Source organism: Vitis vinifera, chromosome 12, assembly GCF_030704535.1.
Source record: "Vitis vinifera cultivar Pinot Noir 40024 chromosome 12, ASM3070453v1".
In the NCBI taxonomy this organism is placed as follows: domain Eukaryota; kingdom Viridiplantae; phylum Streptophyta; class Magnoliopsida; order Vitales; family Vitaceae; genus Vitis; species Vitis vinifera.
Window position 1 is genome coordinate 5,410,760 of NC_081816.1, and position 24,945 is coordinate 5,435,704.

The 24,945-nt window shown below is 34.4% G+C and overlaps 2 protein-coding genes across 12 annotated transcripts; one reads left to right on the top strand and one right to left on the bottom strand.

Moving 5' to 3' along the window:
* Positions 1–537: 537 nt before the first annotated feature.
* On the top strand, positions 538–5,559 carry LOC100261881 (uncharacterized). Of its 2 annotated transcripts, XM_002266228.5 has the most exons (7): positions 538–1,891; positions 2,911–3,027; positions 3,935–4,113; positions 4,201–4,294; positions 4,443–4,520; positions 4,669–4,770; positions 5,075–5,559. In XM_002266228.5, exons 1-7 carry the CDS (start codon positions 1,400–1,402, stop codon positions 5,207–5,209), a joined length of 1,197 nt encoding a protein of 398 aa, XP_002266264.1. In that variant the 5' UTR covers positions 538–1,399; the 3' UTR covers positions 5,210–5,559. The 2 variants fall into 2 exon arrangements, with proteins under 2 accessions (XP_002266264.1, XP_019079249.1); XM_019223704.2 differs by lacking the exon at positions 5,075–5,559 and having other exon boundaries at positions 649–1,891; positions 4,629–4,741.
* Positions 5,560–5,935: 376 nt separating this feature from the next.
* On the bottom strand, positions 5,936–23,419 carry LOC100248222 (protein ENHANCED DOWNY MILDEW 2). 10 transcript variants are annotated; one of them, XM_059741091.1, is made up of 19 exons: positions 23,295–23,419; positions 22,143–22,575; positions 21,959–22,055; positions 21,677–21,730; positions 18,447–18,583; positions 17,049–17,145; positions 16,803–16,901; positions 13,981–14,228; positions 13,766–13,855; positions 13,170–13,679; positions 12,885–13,023; positions 12,661–12,762; positions 12,021–12,113; positions 11,060–11,101; positions 8,540–8,650; positions 7,829–7,900; positions 7,609–7,727; positions 7,393–7,456; positions 5,936–7,306 (listed from the first exon to the last, which is right to left on the bottom strand). In XM_059741091.1, exons 2-19 carry the CDS (start codon positions 22,550–22,552, stop codon positions 6,179–6,181), a joined length of 3,612 nt encoding a protein of 1,203 aa, XP_059597074.1. In that variant the 5' UTR covers positions 22,553–22,575; positions 23,295–23,419; the 3' UTR covers positions 5,936–6,178. The 10 variants fall into 10 exon arrangements, with proteins under 10 accessions (XP_059597074.1, XP_019079242.1, XP_010657190.1 ...); XM_019223697.2 differs by having other exon boundaries at positions 7,829–7,915; XM_010658888.3 differs by having other exon boundaries at positions 21,677–21,748.
* Positions 23,420–24,945: the final 1,526 nt, after the last annotated feature.

The following is a 24,945-nucleotide window of genomic DNA, read 5'->3' on the forward strand; positions in this document are numbered from 1 at the left end:
ATAATTTTAAAATTATTTAAAAAATTGAATATTAATTTTTTTTACTATTTTAAATTTTAAAAATTAATTTTTAAGAATAATACAAAAAATTTCTCTCAAAACAAACAAAAAATAAGGGCTCATTTGACAAAACTTATTTTTAAAAATTATGTTTTATTCTTTTAACTTAAAAACAATTTTTTAAAACATATTTAGAAAAATATAATCAAATAGACCAATATTTTTCATTTGTTCTTAAAAATTGGTAAAAATATCTCTAATTTATTTTTTTAAATTTTTTTTCTATTTCACTTTATTTTTAATAAATAACTTTAAATAGTATTAAAAACAATTAAAAATAACAACGACCAAACAGAGTCTAAACTTTTCAAAGGGCATTGGTGAGAAAATTTTCATAAAAATTATAGGAGTATATGGCAATGGGGCAAGGCCTATATGGTAATTACACCAATTTTGAACATTACACCACCAATTTTGCAATGTGAACCTACCAAACATCATGCATATCACTTACTCTCTCTATCTCTCACTCACTTTTTTAAGTCTCTTATCTTGAAAATTTCAAATCAGTGAAGTTTTCTATTATTGATAACGCTCCAAAATATATATATATATATATATATATATTCTTTTAGAAGAAGCTAAAATAATGCATTTCAAGAGAGGTCCTCCAAATTAAGGTTAATTCTATTTCCGCCTCTCAACCCATTTATGGTTTTATGGCAAGTCACAGCTCAGGCCACCAATTTTCCCGTTAATTTCAAGCTCTGATTCCCACAAAAGTCGGAGATATTCAGCCACAATTCCACCGTCCTCCACTTGGTCCCAAAAAGAAAACAAAAAAAATCCAATCTTTTCTTAGGATATTCAACTCTTCAGACACTAAAATTTCTAAAAAAAAAAAAAAAAAAAACCGAATTTTCTTCTACTTTTCCTTGAATATCCTCTCTGTATTTGTGTGTTTTGTGTTTTTGTGTTTTTGTTTGTAAAACTGCTTTCCATTTTTTTGGGTCTGGTGTGTTGTCATTGTTCTTTGTGTTTTGGGTTTCAAGAGATTATATGTATATTTTTTAAAAAAAATTGTGGGTTCATCAGCATAAAAAATTAGGGTTCTTGTAATCTTATTGTGCTGGTGACTCTTTCTTTTTCTTTTTTTTTTTCTTTTTTTTTTTTCTTCTACCACATCTTGAAAAACCCATTGTGGAAAAACTAGTATTTTGAGCTTTTTTTCTTGATCGAATTTCAAACTATTAGGCAACAAAGAAGACTATTTCATGGTGTCAAGCATGTGGGTTTTGCTTATTTGACAAGGGTCTCTGTCTCTCCTCATTGAAGAAGCCAATTCAAATCCCCACCTCACTCTAGCTCTCAATCTCTTCCTTCAGAGCAACCCCGAGACATGTTTGGAACTCAGAGCACGAGAGACATCTCGTTTGAATTCCAATCTCAAATACCAAATTGGAGACCCAGCATCTACACCAGAAGGGCTAACATCACTGTAAAGTTTCAAGATCTTTATGGGTTTACAGTTGAAGGCAATGTTGATGATGTTAACGTGTTGAATGAGGTGAGAGAGAAGGTGAGGCAACAGGGTAGGGTTTGGTGGGCTCTGGAAGCCAACAAAGGAGCAAATTGGTATTTGCAGCCTCAGATTTCATCAATATCTGAGGGGATTGCCCTCAAATCCTCCCTTAAATTGTCAGCTCTTACCAATACAATTACCTTAAAGAGATTGATCAGGAAGGGAATTCCACCAGTTCTAAGGCCTAAGGTCTGGTTTTCATTGTCGGGAGCGGCAAAGAAGCGGTCCACAGTGCCGGAGAGTTACTATAATGACTTGACCAAGGCGGTGGAAGGCAAGGTCACAGCGGCAACACGACAGATTGATCATGTGAGTGGTTTGGGTTTATGCATTTCAAGGATCTTTGTGGTATTTGAATAATTGAAATATATATGGCTTTTTGATCAATGACTTTTTATATCTTGTTGGGGTTAGCTGTAATTTAAAGATAGGTGGGTTTCAAGGGGAATTGGCCCTCCAAATATATGCACATTGTTATTGTTATTAGGTTGATTTCGTTGTTTTCAGGTATAATTGGGTAATTTTGATTTTGTAGGGCTTTTCTGAAGCAGATCCATTTGCCGACTTTCACATAATTCCCACCTGTTATGTTGGAGAATGCACATGACCTGAAAATACTTGAGACAATTATTGAGAATAGGGTGGATTTTAGTCGGTTAATGATGGCATTTAGTGTCATATTCTTAGGACCATCAGATCATAAAGCATTTGGTGTTGCCTAAGATTGGCTGAATCTTTCTATATGTTGGACAAAAATAACGAAATAATTGTGATTGTTTTATTGATATGCATGATTTTGTATTAATGTAGCTTTTAGGATGCTAGATGACAATGCCTATCAATTCCAATCCAAGATTGTTTGTTGTGTGCAATGAAGATCAAGAAACAGATACTTACACATTTTTGTTACCATTTCTGTCACATAAATTTTTGATGTAAAAGCATGAGATTTATCTTGAATTGCATAGCTTCCTTTTCAAATTAGGATAAAGCAGAACCATTAAGACATGGTGAATTCTTAATATAGAAGTATAGATGTTAGATGTGTAGGATCAGGTTTTTCGAAACATCTCAGTGATACTTGTTTATCTACAAGATTTGTGAAACCGAATAAGAAAATTTATTGAGTGTAAATTAGTTCATTTGATTTTTAATTTTTGCTTTATTCTATATCAATTACAGTGTATTTAAACTTTAATATAAATTGGTTTGTCTAGGTAGCAAATTGTAATGCTTACTTTTCAAGAGATATTGCTTAATTAGGCCATGCATATATTACCATTCACCTCCTTCTATTTGTTTTAATTCACCTTCTTCTGTGTATGCAGGACCTACCACGAACCTTCCCTGGTCACCCATGGTTGGACACTTCAGAGGGTCATGCTACTCTTCGACGAGTTCTTGTTGGATATTCTTTTCGTGATTCTGATGTTGGCTACTGTCAGGTGAGTTCATTCTCACTAGTCAATCATGATAGATATAAACTTGAGCAGAATACTTGTTCCACAAAATATCAATGTTCAGTAATACTGAAATTGTTAACAAGCATAAACCATTCCCAAGTGCTCACCTGTCATGTATTGCATGATATCTGTCATGGTTTGGTTATTCTCTTCCTGTTTCATTGTTCCCAGAGTTAATTTCCAGCTAATCATGCATGTTGCATGCCTCCTGGTTTGTAATAGGGCTTTCTCATACCTTTTGTGTTAATGTGTTACACTTACTATATGTTGTTGGAAACGGGAAATTTTTTTTCCAAATTGTACCTCATTCAAAGTTGTATTTTCATTTAAATTCTGTATCTAAACTATTTAGTGTTTGCAATAAAAACAATGTTCCAACATTCTGGACTATTAGGTCGTCTTAAGTAAAATACTACAATATGAGACTGAGTGTTTTCTTTGTGACTGTCCATGCTTTTTCAAGTTCTTCCCTCATATGTCCTTAGCTTGAACTGACTCTATTCTCGTGATTTCAATTGCCGCCAGTTCCCTTTCTACATATCCATTTATTTTAATAAGCTAATTCCTAGAAGTGATTAAGTCTATTTCTGAATTTTCTCATCTGCACATATCTTAATTCTATCTTCCTGTCCTTCCATTCAACCATCACTATCCCTCATCTCACCATTAGCAATATTTTTAGCGCATTACAATGCATGGTCAGTCTTACTGATATTTCTTAAATATTTCCGATTGGATTTATTGGAATGAATCACAGACCTAATATATCTACTAACTCAACTTGTACTATTTTTATTCTTGGTTTATTTGTTGTTTCCTTTTTTTTCCCCCTGTTTGCGGATGTGAAATTGTAGTTTCATTATCAGAACTAAAATCACTGTTGGTGCAGGGTTTAAATTACGTTGCAGCATTATTGTTGCTTGTAATGAAAACAGAAGAGGATGCTTTTTGGATGCTGGCTGTCCTGTTGGAAAATGTTTTAGTTAATGACTGCTACACAAATAACTTATCGGGGTGCCATGTTGAACAAAGGGTGTTTAAAGATTTACTTGCTAAGAAATGCCCAAGGTACTCTCACTTCTATCTGTAGCAATTTTGCTCTGTTTTTTGCTTGGCTTTTGGTATTCTTTAATTACCAGAAAAAGAAATATCCAGGATAGCTGCTCATTTGGAAGCTTTGGAGTTTGATGTCTCCCTGGTTGCCACTGAGTGGTTTCTATGCCTTTTTTCTAAGAGCTTGCCTTCTGAGGTTAGAACAATAACCTGTAATTGTAATGCTTGTCATTTCCATTTGTGGACCTCGTTTTGCAGACAACTCACACACACACAAACCCACACACACATTCACCCATTCTTGTGAAACTCCTCATTTTCCAACATTGGCCCCCATTTTGCAGACAGCTCTGCGGGTGTGGGATGTCCTTTTCAATGAAGGGGCAAAAGTTCTATTTCATGTTGCTTTGGCTATCTTTAAGGTGACACCATCTTGCTTTTTGTATGTTATTTGTATTTTACCTATTGTCCTTCTATACATGTATTGAATATTGTTTCTTTATTAAAATTCCTGAAACAATGAACATCAGCAAGATAGAAGGCCATCTAAGCTGTGATTGGTGATTGCAGATGAAGGAAGAGGAGTTGCTTCTAGCACATCAGGTTGGGGATGTAATTAATATTTTACAGAAAACAACTCATCACCTCTTCGATCCTGAAGAATTGTTGACGGTAAGAAAAATATCTCATTAGACTCTCCTTTTCTATATAGATGAATCTTTGTGGTTTGCTTACCATAGCATTTGAAGTTGTCCTTCCATTATTTGGAAGTCGCTACTGGAGGGGAAAAGGTCAAAAACCTTGCTTTCTTATAATAAAATTTGAAATGAATTCCTTTCCCAATAGTGGCCAAACATCCCCTTTGCATCTTTACTTTTACCTCTTCTCAGTAATCTTTGCCTGTGCCGATCATCTAATTCCTGTTTTATATCAGTTTATCAATGTAAATAAGGCTTCTCTTAACCAATTCTTGTAGGTGGCTTTTGATAAGATTGGTTCTATGACAACCAACACCATATCAAAGCAAAGGAAAAAGCAGGAACCAGCAGTCATGGCAGAGCTTGATCAAAGATTGAGACGGTTAAACTCTCTAAACGAGGATGACAAATAGCTTATCAAACTGTAAAATATATCAGACGTCCTGGATGGGGCCTGCTTGACCCTCTGGAGGATGATATTAAATTATGTTTTTGTACCCATGTGAAGCAATGACCAAGTGAAGAGAGCATTTGTTGTTTTAAAGAATGATGTAGGTGATAAATGTAAATTTTGTACTGTTACCTCGGTACAGTCAATCACAAGGCAACTTGGGGTATTGCCGGATTTCCATGCCCTGTAATTTTGGCTTTTATGTTGTATCCTGCCTTGAGTTGTTCCTGGGACAGAACTAAGCTTTGGACTGCTCAACATTGTTTTATTGCTCAAAGAAGCATAATAGTTTCTAAAGCATTCCAATTTTCACTTTCTGACTTCTTGGTTAAGCCTAACAGCAATCAATTGCTTGACCAAAATCTGTATTCCAATTCAGGGATAATGCTGATGGGTTTTTGTTGTTGGATTGCTTCTCACTAACCTAATTGGCAGACTAAAAGTCTAGTTCAGTTGTTACAGAGGAAACCTCAACACATGGTTTGTCCTTACTGGTTATTCTTCAAATTTTATGGCATATGCCGTCACAGCCAGTTCACGTATAGGGAAATATGGGAAAGAAAGGTCCAATATGGTTGAACACAAATCAAGGGCATGTCCTTTTGCTAGCATATACAACTCATGAACCAGATAAACTGAGCGGTTAATAGACTACGTGAGAGTATTTTATATTGATGGTATTGCAGCATTTTTGGCTATATAAGCATTATCTCTTCAATTAAAATTAACTAGACGAGGCAATAGTGTAGACTATTCAGTAAGTTCAGTAGATACAGTTATCAAATAGTGTCCCTGTAATTGAAAATTAGGTCATATCAGAAACTATCCAGTAAGTTAGCTAGATGAAGTCTAATTCCGGGTGGTGTAGAACAGGAGAAGAACTTGAGAAATCAGCAGGCCAGGCCCTGGAGCAGCATAACTAACACTTTTTTCACTTAGGAGGCCTATAGTTACTTGGCATCATATGATTTAACTGCCCTGATTGAGGTCCATCTAGCTGCATCGATGAGTAGTTCGCCCTGGGGTAGGATGATTGGGCCATGGGTGCAGGAGCATAAGGGAGTGAACCAACATGGTAAGAGTCAGAACCTTGATTAGGTAAAATGAACCCTTGAGATGGAAGATCATGGTTTTGTCTGTTGAGCGGGAGGTGTGTGCTTGTATTTGTCTCAGACCTTTGCTTATCTGGCTCATTTTTGTAAGATGCCCCAACAGAAGTACCGACACCAGGATTGATGTACCCATGAAACTGATTATGACTATTGAAACCAATATTGGCTCGGGTTGACAGTTTATGAGTTTCTCTAGGAAATGGTTGTTGATTCATCAAACTTTGTCCATCAGTGTCACTTGAAATACTGGCCCTGATTCCCACATAATTTTTTTTAAACCCCAACTTATTTCCCGAGAGCCTTCTCTGGAGATTTCCAAAGCCAATTTTTCCAACTTCAACTGCTTCATATGCCTTGTCCTCCAACAAACTTTGGAAGTCTGTGCAGTCAAATGCAGAATTAACTGGAGATGATATTTCCATGTCAATGCACATTCCATCAACTTTAGGCTCTGTCTCACTGTTGCCACTTTGCTCTATTGATGTCACAATCCGGTCTACATCCTCCTTTCCTTCACATTCCTTCTTTAGTCTCTCAATAGAAGGTCCCATGTCACACTCATCTTTCTTCAAAACTTCACTGCTTCTGTTACTGGAAGAAGGACCAAAAAACAACATCCCAGTACCTTCAGGTTCACTTTCATCATTATCTTCAGGAACATTGTCCAAGATGCTGGAGATATCACCATAGTCATTCATTAGATTGGAGAAATCACCATAACAGTCATGATTCTCCTCCATTAGATAATTTGAGACTTCTCTTTCAACATTATTGCCTTCCACAAGAAAGTCCTTTTGCTCTATGGATATGTGGCCACACTTTTGAGCCACTGCCTTGTGCCTAGAAGTCCAGTCAGGGCGACTCCAAAGATAGAGCAATGGTGGCAGTAAGTTCCATTGCTCTAATTGCTTGTCATGCATGTCAACAGATCCAGGCAGGTAAAATGACTGAAAAGAATAAGAATAAATGGAGCATTTCAGAGGTTCATTTTACATCTAGTAAGGTTAATAAGAATTACTGCTTCCCCATGTACCTTTCCTGATAGTATATCTTCATCCTCCCATATTAAATCATATGCAGAGTCTTTTTCATCAAGTCTGGTAAAAATGGAAAAGAAATGTGTGAGACAGACACCCAACTAAAAGCATATGCAGATACTTTTTCATCAAGTCTAATTAAGCAGAGAAGAAATGTGCCCCCACATGTTTGCTTGCATGTGTTTGTAAGAGAGAGAACATGAATCATTTACCTTTTGGTTTCTTTTGGAACGATAAGAATAAGGAGCTTTGGTCTAAAACTTAGTGCCTTGTCAATGAACTTGTTGGCAAGAGATGCTTTGACCCCAAAGGGAGGATTAAGCCCCATGATCTTCTCACAAAGCAATACAAATAAAAAAGGTGATGCTTCTGCAGATGGGTTTGGAGATACAAGCATCTGATTGATTCAATGACAAATCTATAATCTCTTACCAGTTGAGATCCTGCAGGTAGTTCATCTAAATGAATGCTCATCCAATCTCTCTTCTCGAAACTGAAATCATTCTGCAAAAATGAATCCTTGAGAATAAGGAAAAACATAGCAGTGAGAAAATGAGAGGGGAGGAAACAACATGCCAGGAGATTTTAAGCACATCCCAGGTAAAGGACTTCTATGCTTTTCTATTATTGTTTAATGGAGAATAAAACACCAAATTAATGACGTAAAACAATGGTAACAACAAATGCCTTGGCATGCAAAGATGATAGGAAAAACCCTAAATTAGACTGTTTACTTGCCCCTCTTTTGGGCATCAATTCTGAGTTTTCAGTAACCCGTTGATCAAAATCAGGCCATGTTGGGAGCAGAATTGCCCAAGTTGTGTCTTCAAGGATCAATCTTTTTTCCCTCTTACAGAAGGCAAAACGCTAAAATACAATAATACAGTAGATGAATTCCTTCCTGAATTTGGAATAATCATTTTTACACAAACAAATAAGAATTGAAATTGACACCATTTGCAACCTCCCCCAGGATAATAAGATTACATCTGTAGCACATTGAGATTGAAGAATATACAAAAATAAAGCATACACATACCAACAAAATTTATTAAGAAAAAAATATAGTTTCAGTCAACGGATTAACAAACTGCCATCAGAATATAGGCCCAGCAAATTACCAATATAAGACTGAATATTTACCTTGGGTTGAATAAGATCATAATTTTTAAATGAGCAGCTCTTTCCCACTTTGTCAAGCTTTTCTTTCATCAAGCAACTAAAATCATTGGAACCACAGCAGAAGTCCACTATCTGTGCAAGTAATGCACCATAAATCATATAAGAAACATATGATTATAACAAAGTTGATAATTATAAAAAGAAAAAGAAAAAAAGAATAACACCACAATCACCAACAACAACAATGGTAAATGTTAATTTAAGCCATGCATTTCTTAAAAAAATAAAAAATAAATAAATAAATAAATAAATCAGAGTTGAATAAGAAAAATGTACTTGGAAACTAGAAGATTGGTGCATATTGATACTGATAAAACCAGAGTTACATAAGAGATTCTAAACAGATATGAAAGTAACTTGGCAATTATTTATTTATTGGAGAAAAAACCAAAAGTGAGAAAACTTATCTGAGTATATAGAAATTTGGAAATGTACATATCCAATAAAAAAAAAACTAAATGTGCACTGCAATACAAGCTCATCAATCAGTTTGGTGTTTTAATGAAAATGAAACCTATATTCCAAGATGTTTCATATAAGCTTATGACAGAAGTCATGATCTTGCAATTGAGAGAAAGAGGGAGAGGGAGATGATCAAGCTGAAGAGTTTGATCAAATCACAGCTGGTCCCTTTAATTGTGGGTCAAAAACTTTAGTTGGAGATCTCAAACTTGTACAATCATGTTCACACAGTCCTAATCTTTGACACAGTTATCCAGCATACCACTTGTTTATCTTCCATAACATGTTTCAAACTTGATTCAATCATGTTCACTCAGTCCTAATTTTTAATCCCCTTGAGCTAACTAAGAATCATAAAAATAAAGAGCACCTAACAAAAAGGGGCACAACCCAAGTATGCAGTATGCATACAGAGAACCACATAGGAGAAGAGAATGAAAAGAGTATCAAAACATAAAGAAAAGCAACACCCAATCCAAAGTTCAAACCATTACTAAAATCCAACAAAGCGCATATCAAAAACAACTAATGAAATCCAACAAAGAACAATTCACAAGCCCTAAGGGAACTAAGACCAATCCAAAAGTGATTTGATGAAGCACTCCTCCTTCAATCTCAAGTCAGAAAGCCCCTCTACTTAAAGTCTCATTCTGCTGACTCCAAATGCACCAAAACAAGCAAAAAAGAGCCATCCTCCACACCTTCCTACTCTGCCTATCCAGAACTGCACACCCCATCCGTGTGGAAGATACTTAGGAGACCATGGGAATACCCACTGAACTCCAAATAAAGTGAGCAAGACATCCAAAATAACTGGCCTTTACACAATGAATAAGAATGTGGTTTGCTGTCTCCCTGCCAGCTTTGGAATTTGGATAAGTTACACCTGTTTACAAATGCCCCCTACACAGCTCTTTACACACATACACACAAAAGAAAGAAAAAGACCATGTCTTCAGAGGAGCACTTGACTCCATGCTTCCTTTACAGTAACCCGAATCTCACATTCAGGAAATAAGGAATTATAAAAGGACTTAACCAAGAATCATCCCTCTTTTACTCCTGAGCACAAGCTTGTCCTTTCCCTCTCCTTGAAAAAGCACAACATGAGCGCATTCCCGGAAGCAACCCACTGACTCTACCTCCCAATCATGACAGATCTTCTGAATACAAGGATTATAATGCCCTGAGCCTCCATCCATCACCCACAAGTCTGTCACTCTAGCATTTTTAAATGTGGCAACGTAAAAAAGAGTAGGAAATATCTTTCAGCAGCCTCTCCCCACTCTGTCTGTCTGTCCAATACTTAGTCTTGTAACATACTCACTGCAATTGATGTTATGAGCCTGAAGCCTTCTCATCCCCCTTTCCAGAGATCAACTCCAAAGACTTCCCCACTTATCTAGTGCACCAACTGCCATCATTTCATCTAACCTATTTCTCCACAGGTTGTCTTGTTCCTCAGTGAATCTTTAATCATTCAAATTTTTTTCAGTTACTCCTAATCAAATTATATCTCTTTTTTTTTCTTTCTTATTTTAACAAATTTTTTCATGAAAGAACCTTTTGAGAAATCCTTTCAACATCATCTGTAAGTTTGTAACATTCTTCAAGGTCCATTTATTTTAGCAGAGGTTACTTTGAAATTCATTTTAATTTTCTTCATCTACAATCATAGTTTTCTTGAATTAATGTTAGTTTAAAAGTATTAAGTTAGAAACTGTTGACAAATAAAAATAAATAAATAAATAAAGGAAGAAAGACAAGAGAGGAAAACTTTATTCGAGGTCTAACTATCGAGCACTTGAAATTTTCCATTGATATTCGATTTGACCATTTTTTTGAAATATACATTGCATCATTTGAGTAAAAGGTTGTACCATGTTAGCATGCTGATGTGGTACGACAGAAGTAGTGGAAACTCATTCTTAGAATGGTGGGTTACACTAGAAGGCACACTTAATATATTTTATCATATAGTTAAATAGGAGAAGCAAAAAGAACAAGAACAGTTCTCACCATATCACCATGTTGCACATACCAATGGAGCCTATCAACAACCTGCTTATTAGAAAATCAAGCCATTAGACTCAACCTATGATTTATTGAGTGACTATCTAAATCAAAATATCAATGAAGTATTATGGATCTAAAAAAAACGATATAATTATATGATAGATCAAACTATAATCAAAATAACAAGAATAAACTTCAGAATCGGTTTCAGGGGTAATGAACAGCACAGGTTCGTCACTTATCTAGCAGTAGTTCTTCCAGAAGCATACATGAAAAATTAGTAACAGGGTATGGATTCACAAGAGAAGTTACTGATAATAAAAGGTAGTCGTTTTCACTGGTTGGAAATTCCAGATGGAGAGATGGTGATTGATCATATCTTGTCTTTATACATAGAATTTTTAAAAGCCATATTTTCCAATAGTGTGTCTGTTTGAGATGGACTTCAATAATAGTTCAAAAATGATCCACTTCAACACCATCTTTCTGCTATCAGGATGTATGTGGAAATATGACTTAAGGTCAACTTCATGGAAGGATCCTGCTATGGTAACTAGAAAATTTGAAATTTGTTCTAAACTTCTTTTTTGGCAGGCATGGGGCGTGGGAGCCCCTTTAAGGTATTCAATGAATGAAACAAAGTTTCTCTCAGCATAATGAATGATATTGACCCAGATTTCTCATGTCTTGAGCCTGTGGCATTTGAGAGTGGCTGTTTTCAACCACACTAATAGAATTACACACCATTTCATGAAAATAATCATAATCCAAAGGTCATGCTTATAGTTTTTGAGCTGACCAGGAAGCCCTTTTCACTGGCAGTGGATATATTCTCTTCTAGTTTAGTTTTTAGAAGGCAACAGATCTTGAAATTCCGCCTCTTGGGTACGTGGCTTTCTGGTAGAGGCCATTTACTCAATATCAAAACCAATTGTTTAAAGTAAAACATAAGAAGTGATCTTACCTCCCTAAGTTTCTCCACTTTTGTGAAATGACGGCCAAAGGATGTGTAACGCATGCCATGCAGAAAAGGTGCAAGGTAAACTTTTAGCTTTCTCTACAGAATGAAAGCAAGCGATCAGTAATCTGATAAAGTATGTTTTACGCAACTTTTTAACAGCAACAGAAATCAGCTAAATAACTAGTTTTGCTGGACTTGCGTGATAGTTATCATTCTGCTTATTATATATATAATTAGTTTTGCTTCTTGTAAGTTCAACAAAGTAGTAAGCATGTAACTGAATTGTAGATGATCAGTAAATCACATGTTAAATCCTAACATATTGGAGTTACTTCTGATGCAGAGATTTGAGCAAATAGACAGTACAATTCATCAACAGAAATCCTTCTGCAGGATGCCACAATATATTCCTTGTACAGAGGCAAATGAAAATATCTAGTGCAATATAAGAAGAGGTTCACAAGATCATAATGCATAAGAAAGTACTAAAGCTTAATCATCTAAGATCACAACAGAAGTACTAATTGAAACAAGGCAAAAGTAAAATGGGGCAGCAAAACTACAACATGAAGTGTATATCACATCATTAAAAGCCAATTCTAGTCCTGATATTAGAATAACTTCACATCATATGGGCTCTAACCTTCCATCTCATAATCTGATTGAGAACCTCAGGTTCACAAACAGCTTTAGCATCTTCAATGCTACATCCCTTTTCTAACTTCTCTAAGGCTGTCCGAATGGCCTGCAAATACATGCATGTATATAAAAAAGCAAGTCATAAACACATACAATAAAACCTTGCGAGTTCAATGGATGTCATTATCTGCAACCATTTTCAACATGCAATCAGAAAGTAAGATATACCTTGACAGAAACCTCCACCTTTCCTTGCGTAATGGTGCTGTCCAGTACATTTTTTGAGTATGAACATAAGACTTTCTGCTTTTCTCTGAATTCTTCCAAACTAAAGGAAGAAGTGGTACTTTTCATTAAATCAACTATTCTGTGTAGCAAGAGATAGGATTCAAATGTTATGAACACTCCCAGTGAAATGCAAAAGATTTTAGAATCAAAATTTTCAAGAAAAGCACTAAAGCAACAACAAAAAAAAAAAAGAAAGGAAAAGGCATCAATGTGCAAGCACATCACCGTGTTTCCAATTCAGCATCCATCAAAGGTTGTGAGCTGCTTGCCCTCTTCATTGAAGGCTTAAGTGATGTGATCTTCTCCACTTTACTTGGGATATTCTGCTGCTTAGGCTTAATATTATAGTTTCTCAAGGATGACTGGGTTCCCTTTACTGCAACAGACGCGCATATTTTGACTGGGACAGACTTGACATTGTCCCTCAAAAACTTTTTAGTTGCATCATTAATTTTCTGTTTGGTTGGGGGATCAAAACCTTGGCTGGAACATCTTTTCTCAAAAAATTTCGTAGAATCAACATCTTTAACAACTCTATGAACCTCCAACTTTGTCATCTTTACTGCAGTGCTTTCTGCTGGGAAAATTTCAGAAACTATGTTTCTTTTCTTTGACATAACTTTCTCATTGCTTGATGGTAGCTCTGAAACATGTTTCTTCCCTTTACTTTCAGGATCAGGAAATCTTATGTGGTTTCTTTCGGGAGTTCGAAGTTTTCTGTTTATCTTATGCTCCCTAGCCAACACAATGAGTAATCCATAATACATTAAGTGTGCAGAAGACAAGTTTAAAAGAATATAATCACTTAATTATAAACTTACATGCAATATATCAAGATCCGATTTGGCAACAGACCAATCCAAGCCCTTTGCATGATATTTTCATTATAGATACATTCAAAAGAAATATTCCTGCAAAAAAGTGACTAAAGCATCACAATGTGGACATCAAAACTTCTTTCCATGAATTGACACTGAATTCTAACCCAATAAACTATTGGAAAACCAAATAAAGGCATTAAACAATTAGGGACTACCCGGGTAAACATTTTCTGTGGTATGCCTTAGGACAGCGTCTACACAGCGCAAACTGCAAGTCATCAACCCCTTTATTTTCTCCTCTTTTGCAAACAAAACATTTGTGGAGAGGACATGTAAATGAGACCCCCCCAGCAATTTTATTTTGAAGATGTTTTGCTAGAATGTTATTCATAGGGTGGAGCCGTTTCGCAACACAATATGGATGATAAAACCGACCACAAGTTGCAGACGCACAACGGAAGACCTGGACAACATTGGTTTATGAAGTCTGAGTTACAGATACATAGTAAGATAGTTTATATGCTGGAAAAACACCTCAAATGTATGTTTAATGGAATATGCAGAGATAAAAGAGTACAAATTCATTTTCTTAATTATAATTTCAATTTTCAACTGTGATCCCAGAAAGCTAATTGAAGCCAGCTCAAATTCTGTTATCATGCTTCATATTCTGAGGGGAGAGATAAGAGAATGAATAACCTGATCCACATGGCAATTTTTAAGCAACTTAGTATCAATTTGAGGATTACTATAACTAGGGCTGCTGATGACACACAAGAAAGTACACCTAGAAAATGATTCTGGAAAGCTCTCACTGCAGTGTTGGGTAGATGAGCAATAATATTTCCTCAAAACAAATACTCTAATTGGTTATAAAGGAATTTATTATATGCTTCAGTTCCAAAGTATTAGCATAGTATTAGATACAGGCATCATCAAGTAGCATCAATGCAGCAAATTTTTCTTATCCTCCTTTGAAAGAAAATGGAATAAAGTTACAGAGTCAACTCAACAAGTGGTCCCAGCCAAGTTCAAATGACACTTTGTTGCTGAATGGATTGGATGATCAAGGATGCAGCAATTCATAAGCACTAACTTACTGTCTTCAACTCAACCAATCATCATTAAGGCATGCTGGTTTCCCCAGCCATATAAAGAAAGAATCAACATCTAGGCATCAGTGAATGCCAAAGTGGGCACCTAAGATGACAAAATTGCTATACCTTTAAAATGAACTAATAGAAAAGGAAAAATAAAATAAATACGTACATAGAAGTCCTTCATGAGAAAGAAAACTGGCAATGAGAGAAAAGATACAAAGGAAAAGAAGAAAGAAACTAAAGAAATTAGATAATCAAAAGGAGCATGTATTCTCCACAAAGTTTTGCAACATAATAGCACTCTCCTCACAGGATTGTCTAAATTTAGCCAATCTAGGGATCTGCACAATAAAGCAGGCTAAAATCCACACACATAGAGAGAAAGAAAAGGAAAATAATAGGATCTTATCTATCGATAACAATAATAATAATAATAACAAATAATAGCAACCCCTCAATATATCTGTTAAACAAATATAATAACCTCAACAAAACCCCACACCTAGGATTACCAAGATAGCATCCATCAAATTCAGCTTAGTCCCCTAGTGGGAATCTTAGAGCGTCCAATGGCTAATGAAGGGTGAGGAAGGACAATTCCAACCAAATCCAGCATATTCAAATCAAGAGGCATCCCAGCACGAACTTTGAAGTGGAAACCCACAAGAAATTGGTTACAAGACATCAATATGGATAGTATGGATGCCAAAAGGATTGGTACTCAACTCATTGAAACATGTACTAGGAAGCTCATTCAAAAGAAGATGATGCAAATCCATGGAGTTAAACCTTTGAAAGGTCTGTGAACTGGGAAGAAGTGGGGGTTTAAGTTGCGTTTTTATATTAGAATTCAAGTGAGCATTGTAGGTAAACCCAAACACTCATGTAATATGAACTCAGCCTCAGCACCTGTATCATTAAACATGAATTCAAATATTTTTTATACAGGCTCGTCAATTCAACCTGAGTAACCATGTCAACAGGTGATGACACAGGTGTTTGTTATATAGGTTTTGATATGCGGCTGAATTTATTGAGATTATCACAAGTAGCACATTTGAATTTTTAAGTTAAATGTTTATTAGTTATTACTTCTTTCTTTTTTTCGTTAATGATGCGATGCAGATGATTGATATAACTTTTTACTTAGTGTGCAATGAGTTACTATTAAGAGTAATGGGGCAGCTGTTTGTAGCTCAAAACTATATCAGTACTGCTCTAACTTCTGGATTTGGAATTTTTATTATGTTGTGTAAGTAATTAGGATTATAAGGAGACTTTTGATTGATAATGAAATTTTCAGATTTCTATGATCTTTTTGAGATTATTTTAGGCTTCCTTCAGTTAGCAGCCTATAAGGATTTTTCCTTGTTTCCCTCAAACTGAGCCTTCAAGAGACATCAGATATGTTTTTATTTTATAGAATTCCTGATCAAGGAGGTTCAAAAGTGTTGCATAAAAATGGCAGCTAAGATGAAAGCAGAGCACAAAAGTTTTAAATCAACTAAAAGATGCTGTTACATACTGTTTGTCCTACTAAAAATAGAAGAGAAAAACAGTAATAAAAAACATATCAAGGTAGTATTGCAAGAAATGAATATACAATTCTAGGTTACCAGTCAAGCATCTACTTCCATGATAAGTTCATGCCTGCACCTTCCATAATGTGTTTAAATTCTTTTGAGCTTAAAGGTAAAACATGGTATAACATAAGACAACAAGGTGGGAGGAACTCTTGGAAATTGCATTACATGCCTTTTGAAGAAGCTCAAATTGTAGCTGAATTACTATAGTTGTGTTGAAGTTCTCAATGGACAATTTTTTAATAACATGTAACCCACTGATATTAATCAATTAAAAGTTTCTAAATCAACAAAAAGGAAGGAAAATTCAATACAATTTCTGAAAATGATTTAAAATAAACAGAACATTCATACTTCTGCACCAGATGACTCATTAGAAGATCCCAACATGCCACAAACAAAGCATTGATGCTGCTGATATTGACAATTCTTACAAAGAAAATTCTGAATTGCCTGAAAATAACCAAACAATGCTCCAAAGGTGAAAACCATTAGGAATTTAGACCGAAATAAACAAATCCAAAAGAAAGACAAACTAAAAAAAGAAAAGAAAAGAAAAGAAAATAGTTGCTTCCTGTTAATCAAAAGAGAGGTTCATACTTCAACTTGAGCATCAGAAAACCCAAGAGATTCACAAAAGGATTCAGTTCCAGCATCTACAGTTGCATGAAAAGATCTTAAGCACCTTCCTTCACAACTGCATTAAATAACATAAAACATAAGTAAAAAAGAAGTTGAGAAAATAGTGTTTGGATGAGCAACTAACAAATGTTAAGCTTCAAAGTTCCTCAGGATCACAGAGAAAATAAGAAAATATTCTTTTTAATAAGAAACAACTCTTTATTAGAGGGAAAAAAGCATGCAGGCACAGGAATTCTCCTAACAGAAGCAAAAAGGATTTTGATAGTCTTTTTGCTTTATTTATTATTTTATTTGCCTTGCTTGCATATCAAAAAATGCAAAAAGAAAAAAAATCACCAAAATTCAGGACAACGAAAGACGAACAACTACAAATCACCACCAAGCCCAAAATAGTAGGGGCTTGAAGCATCCAGCATGTTATTCCAAATGATGCCTAAATTCCAACAATGTCTCCTTATCTCCTCTACCAATAGGAGACACTTGCAGAGTTGCATTCCAAAGATGAAACCTTTATCGTTGGCTTCTTAAGAATCCACAAGAAGGCAAAAGAGAAAAAAGAAAATTTCTATTTTAATCACCACATTCCATCCAACCAACCTAAATAGAAAAAATAAATGATAAATCCCAAGCTCTTAATAATAAGCATAAATGGTATGTTAATAGAAAAAGGGAAAACAAATAAGGATAAGAAATCCTTCTGGAGCCAAAACAATAAACTAACAAAACCAACACAAATGAAAGCTGGGAGCAAAAATATCCCTACAAGTACCTCCAACCCATTTGTCCTGTGTTTCTAAGAAAGCAACCATCATAGCTTAATTTCCAGGAATTGGGAGGCAGTTAGTATGCCACCCAGCACTGGACAATTGAGAAAACAGATAGGAAGCACAGCTGTTCCAATCTCTTATGATATTTAGTAATAGAAAAGCCTTCTGAAGTCATAACTCATAGGTAACTCAAGTGCCCAAAATGAAGAAATTTCCTAGGTTTTTCCTGGATAGGACCAAGAGAAGAGAAAGAATCATAAATAAAATCCACTGATTCCTTTCCTCCCAAATAGCCAATGCTGATGCCAGGATCTCTCCATTCCATATCATCTTAAAACTTTCAAATAACACATTCAGAGAGAGTTTCACTCTTCCCATTTCAGAGCTTATCATATGTAGTAATCACTTATCACCTCTGGAGCCAGATACCTGAATTAGGATGGATAACCTACTGACCTGCTTTAATTGTCCATGCATAAATGAAGTGTAAAAGAAAACACACAGGGTGGGAAAATACATACGAAAATATTAAAAAGGAAAAAAAAAAAAAAAAAGAATAAGAAAACGGGGGGGGGGGGGGAACCCATACCATAGAAGTTCACCGCCATTGTCACAAATTGCACAAACAGAATCAAACAGTTCATCATTGTCTTCGTCATTTTCTTCATCTTCATCATTGTCATCCCGGTCATCTATAAACGTATATCTCCTCATTGTGTGAACATCCTGTTAAACTGAGTACATTTAATTTCATGAAATGCAGCTTGAATATTTAACCTAAAATGCAAGAAGAAAACATCAGTATGTTCATTTTAGTTCACTTTAGACGTAAGCAGTTGTGGTTTCTGAAGGAATGAGATTAATCAGCATTCCTGAGATTTATGGAACAGGCCTATTGAAGTTAGTCTTCTTTCTATTCTCAAGGATAAAAGGATGCCGCAACTTGAAGGAGTGAACAAAACAATAAAAAGGAGAAAGAAAGAAGAAACTGGAGCTGGATGAGCACAAAAAGCTAGAAGAAAATTTTTGACATTTGCTTTCGAGGTCACGGCGGAGGCGCTAGGGTTTCAATGACTGAGAGAAGTGGACGAGGCACTTTCTTTCTAGGGTTTGAAAAGGAGGAAGTAGGCTGACTCCTTAAGCACTCCGGATTATAGAGATTGAAAATGGCCGTTGATCTCTCGAAGGCTAGATTGTGTCAGTGGAGATGAAGGAGAATGCCACTTTACCAGCTTTGATGGAGATGAAGTATGGGTATGGCGCATGGATGTTTACAGGTTCAGACTTTCAGTTACACAGTTACAGTTTTCGAAAGTGAGGAAGAAAGGTGAGCTGGAAGAACTGAGTTGACTCGAAGGCAAGACGAGCGGAACTGAGTCGTCCGTAGCAGATGTCAGCAACTTAGGCCCCTCCAACGACCGAAAAAGCCAAAAAAGGGGCTCCAATTGAAGACACCTACCCCACACTATCTCTTTCAAATTTTACCAGGCCAACACGTGGCAAAAAATTAGAATCAGGTGGAAGACAACTGGCCCCCACTAAACTGTAGGTCAGTTTTAAATGGAGAATAAACAGAGGTAAGAAAAATTCTGAACATGGTCAAAGGCTTCAGGATCAAGCCCGAAGACGAAGCCCAGTGTTTTGAGAGCCCAAACTAATCCAACTTTAGTTGGGAATCAGGCCTTAAAATTTATAAACGAAGCAGCCCTTGAACAAGTCCGACCCGGGAGTAAAATTCATTAAAGACTTTGGGTCAGGCCCAAGGGGCAGCACAAATGTTTTGAAGGCCCAAAACCGAAGCAAAATTACGAGAGAGGGTGCCTTCGAGGCTTAGAGCAATCTCATTCAAAATAAGCCTATCTCGAAGAACAGCGTTCCACAGCCCCACTCAATCTCTCTCCTCGGTTCCAGTTTCAGTTTTGATGGGAATAATTCTTAAGGCTATATTTGGTTTAATAGGAGGGAAAGAGAAATAAAATAAAAATAAATAAATTTAAAGTTAATAAATTATTTTTATATCTTATTTTAAATTTATTTGTGTTTAAGTATTTGTTTTAAGTAGGTTGTCACTGATTTGTTTTTATTCCCTGATAAAAGACGTGTTGTTTAATTTGATTTATTCTTTAGTCATATACTAGGTTTGTGGGATTGTTTAACGTGAGTTATTTTCGATTCTGAGTTATCTTTATAAGGTTATTTATAAGCCAGTAAGTTATTTATTCAATCAATAAGATATTCTCCTTTTTCTTACTTTTCAATACACATATTTCTTAACATTTGGTATAAGAGTCACATCAGTGAGCCTGCTCAAAACTTGAGAAGCAGCAGTCTTCTAAATGTGTAGCAGTAAGGATGGCAACTAGAAGTAACTTTGTGCAACCAACAATTTCAAAGCTTGATAGACACTATGATCACTGGTGTATGTTCATGGAGAATTTTCTACGCTCGAAGGAATATTGGAGCTTGATAGAACAAGAGATCCCTACAGTAGAAGTCGGGGCAAAACTCATTGAATGACAAAATAAGGTAATTGAAAATGCAAAACTAAAGGATTTGAAGGCTAAAAATTATATATTCCAAGTCATTGATCGATCAGTTCTAGAGACCATTTTGAATAAGGATATAACAAAGAGCATTTGGGACTCTTTAAAGCAGAAGTACTAGGGGACGACATGGGTGCAACGTGCACAATGACAAGCTCGTCGAAAGGAATTTGAGGTGTTTAACATGAGGGTAGTGCAATCTATGAATGAGTACTTTGCTCGAATGTTAAGAAGTCTATGTATTGAAAAGCAAGAAAATGAAGAATATTTTATTGATTGAATAAATAACTTACGGTCTTATAAATAACGATAACTTGATAGGATTGTTGAACGTGGGTTACTTTCAGTTCTATTTGAGTTATCTTTATAAGCTTATTTATAAGCTAGCAAGTTATTTATTTAATCACTATAATATTCTCTTTTTTCTTGGTTTTCAATACATAGATTTCTTAACAATTTTATTTATTTTAATTCTTTTATATAAGGACTAAATAATTTGAAATACATGAGTTTCAAATTAATTTTTTTATAGTAAAATCAAATAGGAGAAAATCATTTTTCTTTTTATTTTTTTCCTATACTTTCCTAAAATAAAAAATCAAACATACCCTTAAAGTTATGTTTGGTTTCTAGAAAATTTGAGGGAAAATATTAGAGAGTAAAAGTGTAAGGAAATAAGAGGTAAAGGAAAATAAAAAATATATTCAAAATTAATAAATTATTTTTGTATACTTCTTTAAAATCATTTCACTTGTTTTCCTCCACCATATAAAGATTAAAGTCATAAGTTATGTTTGGTTTCTGAAAACTACTAAAAAAAACAAAATTAAGAAAAATGATTTTCTTATATTGGTTGTACTATAAAAATACCAAAGAAAATCAAATATAATTAAAATTAATTAAAAATTTATAGATTTTAAAATTATTTAATTTTTACATAAAAATATTAAAAAGTGAAATAAGTTTGGAGCAACCTATAGAAATAATTTATCGACTTTAAATATATTCTTTATTTTCTTTCACTTTTCCTTCCTTTCTGCTTTTTCTCTCTATTTTCTTTCTCTCATATTTTTCTTTACATTTTACAGAAACCAAGCATAACTTAAATAATTTTAAAATGTATAAATTTCTAACTAATTTTAATTATATTTGATTTTCTTTCATATTTTAAATAATAAAATCATTTTCCCATCATTTTTCATGCTTTTAACTAGAACTATGTAGGACTCGTTTAATACATAAGCCACAGGTGAAGTGTGAGCAACTTAGCACTGACCTCATAAAGAGCTGTCTCTCCACCAGTCTTCTCCGGAAGGTAAGTAAGCATACACTGTCCAAAAGGTTTAGCCTGTCAAGACTGCATATTACAGCACAAATACACACGCACCAAACTGAATTTTGCTGCCACATTTGCAACTGAATGCCCATGGAAGGAAGCAATAAATACTCCAACCCAAACAAGGGAGTTTGAGTATAATTGTAACAGAGTGGTATAGCCATGGATTCAGAGAATGAGAAACTATCCATCAAATTTCAATGGTTGTAAGGAAGAACAAACCTTGGACTTCAACAAATCTTCCTCTCTTTTCACAGCTTCTTGGATTAATGGCATGTGATCCAACAGATCATTCTCAGATGGTTCAAACTCATATGAGCTGCACAATACACAGCAGATTAGTATCGTCCTTGAGAACAAGCAACAGGGCAGAAGAAGATTCAAATTATAACATCAATATTTAGACCTGAAGGATTTCAGCAAGTGATTCCATAGGGATTTCCCAGATGCCTCTGGATTCCTTTTCACAAAGTGGAGCCAGGAAACAGTGACCAAAATTGTTCTGACTATGTTCTGAAAACTTTTCCTTGGACTCTGGAGTTCCATCCAATTTTTGTCCTTGGAAAGCACAAAAATCTCAGGCTCCACACTTGAGAGTTCGAACTTCCAAGCTATGACCTGTTTGTATATCTTCTGAAGCCCATCATAAGCAGACCCCCGTAAAAATATCATCATTTTCAGGCCATCTGGATTCTCATCCTTACTCCATTGAAGGGGTAGAATGGAAAATGAAATGGGTTCGTCCTTGTAATCAACAAAATAGTAATCTCTGATACAATTTGGCAGAATCTCCCCCTCTTCATCTGAAGATGCCATTCAGCATTCACACCAAACTAGACCTTAAAAAAGAAACAAACAAAAAATCTAAATAGAATTCACAGTACTTGACAGTATTTAATCATAAGAGTCTCCAACACATGATCTGTTCATATCTTCAAGCAAGAATTGTGAAGGGTTCTTTCCCAAATGCCTATCTGGTGGAATTTCTGGGTTTGATTTTCTCGTAATAATTTTCTGGGGCGATTTTGTTTTAATGTTTTAACAAAAAAAAAATGTTATTGGAAAGTGCTTCCAAATGGGTATTTAGAATACTTTGTAGTGATTTTACAAAGTGTTTCTAACATTTATAACACTTAATTCAAGTATTATAAAAACTGAAATACTTTCTAAAATCACTACCAAATATAATCTAAATACAATCATATTTCTTAATAAATTCATATTTTTCTAATTATATAGAGAAGATCAGGCCGAGAAATATAGAGAGTTTTGAGGTTGAACATCCTCATCTTATTAAGTTAGAAGCTTGAACTTCCTTTCCGTTGTCTTGGTTGCAGAGAAAATGTAGGACAGAAAAGAAACGAGATTTGAACACAAGAATTCCAACCACACCCAACTCATCATTACCAGAAAAGATATCACAGGACGAAATTCGGAGACGAACAAAAACACAGAGTGTTCAGAGCTTAGAGTTCAAAAACAAACCATGAAGCGAAATCCGTGTATTTAAATTCAGAAGTGAAAAACTCAAATGGAAATGAAAAGCATGGCAACATACCAAACTCCAAATTAATTTCTTGCTTTTTCTTGAGAAAATTTGGTGAGGAAAAGAAAACCCTAGAGTGATCGAGAAAAAGGGCAATGGGGTAAGTGTGAGAAGATTGCCAGAAATGGAGAACCCGCCATAGTGAGGGACGAGTCATGGGGAATGAGTGTGTACGGAAGACGGACGGTTTTGGAAAAGTGCTATTGCCAGTAAAGGTTTTTTCTCCTTCCAGGTGAACACAGGTGGTTCGATGGGTGGGATGAACGCGGGAAGGCGTGGCGGCAGGATTATGGAGTCTGGAAACAGCGCCTATCCGGCAGATGTTGTCCCTCTCGGTACGAAAATGGAATTATTTTTGCTTTGGTTTACCTTTCAAATAATTTCATTTTTAAAACTTTAGAAAAAAGAATGATTTCAAAGATTATTTCCGAACAACCTATCTTATTTTTCAAAAATGAATAATAATATTTTTAACAATTAATTAGAATATTTTGAAATTTTTCATAAATTTTAATATAATTTAAAACTATTATTAAATTATAAAGAATAAATAAAATATGGTTTTAATAAAGCTATGAATTATACTTCAAAAAAGTATATAATTATATTTTAAAATAATATGATTATTAATAATATTTTGTTTAAAATGAATTATAATATAAAAATAAGTGTAATTCATTTTTGTAAATATGTAAATAAATTAATTTTTTTCATCGTACATGTAGATATGCTCCTTAATTAATCACAGGGTATTATGGATCAATTTGGTCCAACAAAACTTCCAAAAAATTTACTTAATTTTTAAATTTTAAATTATTTTTAAAATTATTAATTTCATTAAAGAATTCAATATATATGTTTTTCTTGAGAATTTTTTTTTTAAAAAAAATATGGTTATGGTTACGAGCATAAAATAAACCAATATAGTTTTTCTTGACCAATTTTATTCCAATAAATTTTGTTATTAATTTGGCTTAATGTTAAATTTTAAATTTTCTAAAAGAAAAATATTAAACTCATGGTAGAAAGTAGAAACTAACATATTAAATCTCGTTTTATTCAAAATTCATTTACTCAATCAAAAAATTTAGAAAAAATGTAGAGCTATGTGTTACAAAAAAAATTAACATAATCATTCTATATTGATATTGCATCGAAAATGTTATTAGGTCACAGTCCACTGGTTGAACTAGTGACTCAATTGCAATCGAACCATAATATCAACATAACTTCATAAATATATAATGTATATATTATTTAAATTAAAAATAATTATAAAATTTTTAATTTTACATATAAATGATAATTGTATCGAGATTTTGATGTTGTTTCCTATTTATTGAACTTTCCCTTGAAACTGTCACCTATAAAAGTCTTTAAAAATAATATTTATTCCATAATATAGGATGTCATGCCCTCACAAAGTAAAATCAACATCATATAAACAAATTACAAATAACGAGAACTAACAAAGTTTGTATAGATGGATTGAGTTCGATTTTTAAAATATTGCTAATTGGCATAAGTATGGTAAGATAATAACTTTTTGACCAAGTAAAACTACATACATTGCTTTCATAATTAGTAGATTGTATCTATTAATTATTATCTTAATCATATTTTTTTGTTAATCATATTTTTTATATCTTAATTCGATTTTTAT

Coding starts and splice junctions, on each gene's coding strand:
- LOC100261881 (XM_002266228.5), top strand. CDS start 1,400: ATGTTTGGAACTCAGAGCACGAGAGACATCTCGTTTGAATTCCAATCT. Junction 1,892..2,910: donor CAACACGACAGATTGATCAT/GTGAGTGGTTTG, acceptor CTGTGTATGCAG/GACCTACCACGAACCTTCCC. Junction 4,114..4,200: donor CTTGCTAAGAAATGCCCAAG/GTACTCTCACTT, acceptor AGAAATATCCAG/GATAGCTGCTCATTTGGAAG.
- LOC100248222 (XM_019223695.2), bottom strand. CDS start 22,552: ATGGCATCTTCAGATGAAGAGGGGGAGATTCTGCCAAATTGTATCAGA. Junction 21,749..21,958: donor AAGATTTGTTGAAGTCCAAG/GTTTGTTCTTCC, acceptor CAGTCTTGACAG/GCTAAACCTTTTGGACAGTG. Junction 12,763..12,884: donor AGGTGGAGGTTTCTGTCAAG/GTATATCTTACT, acceptor ATGTATTTGCAG/GCCATTCGGACAGCCTTAGA.